The 3,931-nt window shown below is 37.6% G+C and overlaps 1 protein-coding gene across 1 annotated transcript; it reads right to left on the bottom strand.

Annotated features, from left to right (window-relative positions):
- Positions 1 to 390: 390 nt before the first annotated feature.
- On the bottom strand, positions 391 to 3,290 carry cxcr2 (chemokine (C-X-C motif) receptor 2). The gene is made up of 2 exons (XM_062431981.1): positions 3,156 to 3,290; positions 391 to 2,551 (listed from the first exon to the last, which is right to left on the bottom strand). Exons 1-2 carry the CDS (start codon positions 3,228 to 3,230, stop codon positions 1,463 to 1,465), a joined length of 1,164 nt encoding a protein of 387 aa, XP_062287965.1. The 5' UTR covers positions 3,231 to 3,290; the 3' UTR covers positions 391 to 1,462.
- Positions 3,291 to 3,931: the final 641 nt, after the last annotated feature.

Genomic DNA, 3,931 nt, shown 5'->3' with positions numbered 1-3,931 from the left:
CACCATTGAGGGTTTTGATCATATTCGGGATATGATGTGTACATGGAACATGAGAAACCTAGTTATTCATATTTCTGTAGGTTTCTCATCATGTAAGTCCAGACAGACAGACCACATTTAAATAGCTAAAAAACCACAAGTGAAACAAAAAAGAATATTAAAAAAGAGAAAGAGCTGCAAAATATGTTTACTAGAACTATACTTGCCACTTCCTCTATTCATTTCTTCTTTTTATTAATCTGGTATAAAGCTGTCCTGAGGTCATTTGAGTGTCTGGCATCAGGCAAAGGAGAACCTGCTCCTCTGTCCAATTAGACTGTCATACATAACCTAATTAATTTATTAAAAAGAAACAATTAAGTGTCACACAACTTGACTGAGTAATCAGTCATAGTTTAAGAGTTTATTTCAATCCCAGTGGAGAAAGTTACATCAAAACAACAAAAAACAAGTGCAGATATGATTGAGTATGTAAAAGCCATGGGAGCAGTGAATGGTGCAGAAAAAGTGTATGTAATGTAATTTTGTTTTGTAACCGTGGTTGCTGCACAATTTCCATGAAGTGACTCTCTCTTCCTCTCCTTTAAGTCAACCACAGAGCCAGACATTCAGATAGATAGACAGATAAAGTATCTTATTTCACAGGCATATCACTTACTGCAAGAAACAATTAAAAATATATACATTGTATAATTACATACTTGATTATAAAGACCAACATTATGTTTCAAACACCAGAGTTTTGTGTAGATTCTGGAGGTTTACCTATCAAAATCATTCATAAAGGTAGAAAAAAAAACTTGTTTTTGGTACAGGGAGGTTGGTTTCTTCACTTCTTCCTGCTTGAAAGATTAAGACATCTGATATTGGTAACCACATGTTTTGACTACCACGAGGACAAAAAGTAACAAAAAACCCTCCGAAGTTCAATTGAAAACAAAATAAGGAGATGATAATGTAGATAAGATTAAAAATGCTAAAATAATCACAAGCATAAGCAAAAAGAATAAAAAATAAGAACAGGACACCATCAAAGTAGTTAATGAATGTCCATCTTCCTCCCATTCTGGCCATTTTGTCACTTTGTTGCTGGAGCACAAACTTTTTGGACTCAATAATGAGACTTTAAACAAGTAAATCACTCAGTATCAAAAGACCAGTCTTTTTCTTTAATGCATTCCTAAGCTACAGGGTAAAAATCTGTGTCTGAAGTGTCTAAAACCAAAAACTAGTTATTTAATGTGACAGTTCACCATTAGAGGAAGAACTTTCCATTGTACATTTCTGTGTAAAGCTTAAAACACTTCTCTTTTCTTATTATCATAAAATTATACTGTAAATGTACTATGATATCAATCTACTTGGTCTGTTATTCTCTTCTATAATTTCTCAATTTTGGACCAAGTGAAAATTCACCACTGCTGAGCCTGTAAAAAAAAATGTTGAGCCTGTTACAATGTTTTCACATTGTAACAGAGGTGTTTCTAGATCGGAGGCTCGCAATACTGTTCACAGAGCCCCTTGTGTGAGCCATCCGGAGCCTCTTGCTGATGACCCCGTGTTTGTAGAGAGCAAAGAGCAGCTGGTTACGGAACTTCACCCCAATGAAGGCGTACAGAAGTGGATTGACTGCACAGTGCATGAAGGCTAACACTTGGCTCACATTGAGCGCTGCTTGTACTCTGTTATGAGTTCCACACGTATTCACTTCAATTGATCCGCCTCGTATGAGTGTGTCAATCAGTATAGAAATGTTATAAGGCAGCCAGCATAGAACAAATCCCAGCACCACTGCCATGATGACTCGCATGGCCTTATGCTTTTGTAGATTACGTGTGTGGAACAGCGTCACCACCACCCAGCCGTAGCAGATGACCATCACCAGCAGTGGCAGGAAAAAGCCCATCGTATGGCGCAGAACACGGAGGCCAACACGCCAGTGGTCACTGCTTTCACCAGTTAGGTTTTCATAGCAAATGGTCTGGCCTAGATCTTCAGCCATGATGCTCTCCCTCTGAATTGCCACGGGTAGGGCCAATATTCCAGCCACTAGCCACACTATACCGCACACCATGTTCACCATAAGTTGATGGGAGGAGAAGACACGTGTAGCTCTCACAATGGCAAAGTAGCGATCCACACTGATGCATGCCAGCAGGAAAACACCACTGTATACCGCTGCCTCCTGAAAGCCTGACAGCAGTTTACACAGGAAGTTGCCAAAGACCCAACCAGAATGAACATTGACAGCCCAGAACGGGAGGGTAAGACAGAAGAGAAGGTCTGCCATAGCCAGGTGCATCAAGTAGACATCTGTGCTGGCTCTACCTTTCTTCATATAGACAACAACATAGACAACTACACTGTTGCCTACCATGCTGAAGACAAACACGATGATGTAGGTGATCATCAGGCCCAAGCTGCTCAAACCAGGCACAATTACGCTACAAGGAGAAGCAGATGAATTGTCATCCATGGGAAGTGATGAATTGAAGATGGATCGAAAGTAGTCTACATCAAAGTCAGAGTCAACGTCATATGATTCCAAAGCCTAGACAAAAAAACAAACAAAAGAAGAAAACAATTTGTACAAGTTGCAGTTGTACTAGTAACACAATTGGTAGTTCAGTTATAACCAAAAGAGTGTGCCAAACTCAATTGTTAATTAAAATTAGCTTAAAGGAGAGGTTCCCAGTTTTAAAACAATAGTCAGCCCATGTGAAGATTAAAACAAGCTTTTCATGCTGTCATCATTCCTCGTCTTCACACTAACTAATTAAGAGATCCCCTCCTTATGTCCTTTCATTATAAATGATTGGGGACATAATCCTCTAATTGATAAACATGAAGAATTATCTCAACAAGCAGTGAACATATAGCAGTGTGTATATACCTGACTTTTGGTTTAGGACAAACTTGAACAATTTTGAATCTTTCCTTTAATGTCACCACTTCACAGAATCACACATCACTATCATAATAGCATATATGTACCATGAAATGTGACAACATTAAACTATACCCTAACCCTACCATACACAGGTGCAGGTCTATAATTTGCTCACATTTACAACAAATTTTAATTAACAATTACAAGTCAATATAATATCCTGCAGCTTGAAAAGAAAAAGAAAATCAGGAATATCATTGTTTACCTGTGTTTTCTCATCTTCTTGATTGGTTAGGACCAAATAGTGCAGGACACTAACAATGAAAAGTTGCAGCTTCATCCTTCCTTACTTGATGTACACAGGTCTACCAAGAACAGAGTGTTTTCTCTTCTCGTGTGATGTCTGTGTGTGTGTGTGTGTGTGTGTGTGTAGAGTGGTATTGCTAATGCTATATTAACCTGAAGGGAAGTAGGAAATGTGCTGATATGATCAGCATTAAGCAATCTACATGAATAAGACAGTCTTGGCAACAGGTTATCTTATGTTATGAATGCTGAATGTTACAGGATGTTCAGCAGAGGTTGCAGAGCAAAGCTAAAACAATACAGTAAACAGTTTATTTTACCACTTTGTTTTTGGTTGATATGATTTGATTGGATTTCAAATTAAAAAAGAGAAAGTGAAGGAAAAAATGCACATGTAAGTTGCTCAATTATGACAGAAGGCACTTAACCAGGTAAAACACCCATAATAATAATAATATGTAATTACAAGAGTCCAACACAACTATTTGTGCACCGTGTGTCAAAATCAGCATTTTTAACTGTAAACATAAGAAAGAAGGAAACCCTTAAGTTAATTTGTAAGTCTGTTCCCTAATTCTATGAACAACAAGTGCAAAGGTGTGCTTTAGACTGGTTTCAGGTTTAATCATAGCATTGAAAACAGCATTTATGAGATTTAATCAGTTGTTTCAAAATCGAAAGTGATTCATATAAGAGATTGATATCACTGCTGTTTTTGACAGAGTTGATCAATGT

Source organism: Scomber scombrus, chromosome 13 (genome assembly GCF_963691925.1).
Source record: "Scomber scombrus chromosome 13, fScoSco1.1, whole genome shotgun sequence".
In the NCBI taxonomy this organism is placed as follows: Eukaryota; Metazoa; Chordata; class Actinopteri; order Scombriformes; family Scombridae; genus Scomber; species Scomber scombrus.
The sequence above is the reverse complement of the archived record's forward strand: the minus strand, read 5'-3'. Positions and strand labels throughout refer to the sequence as shown.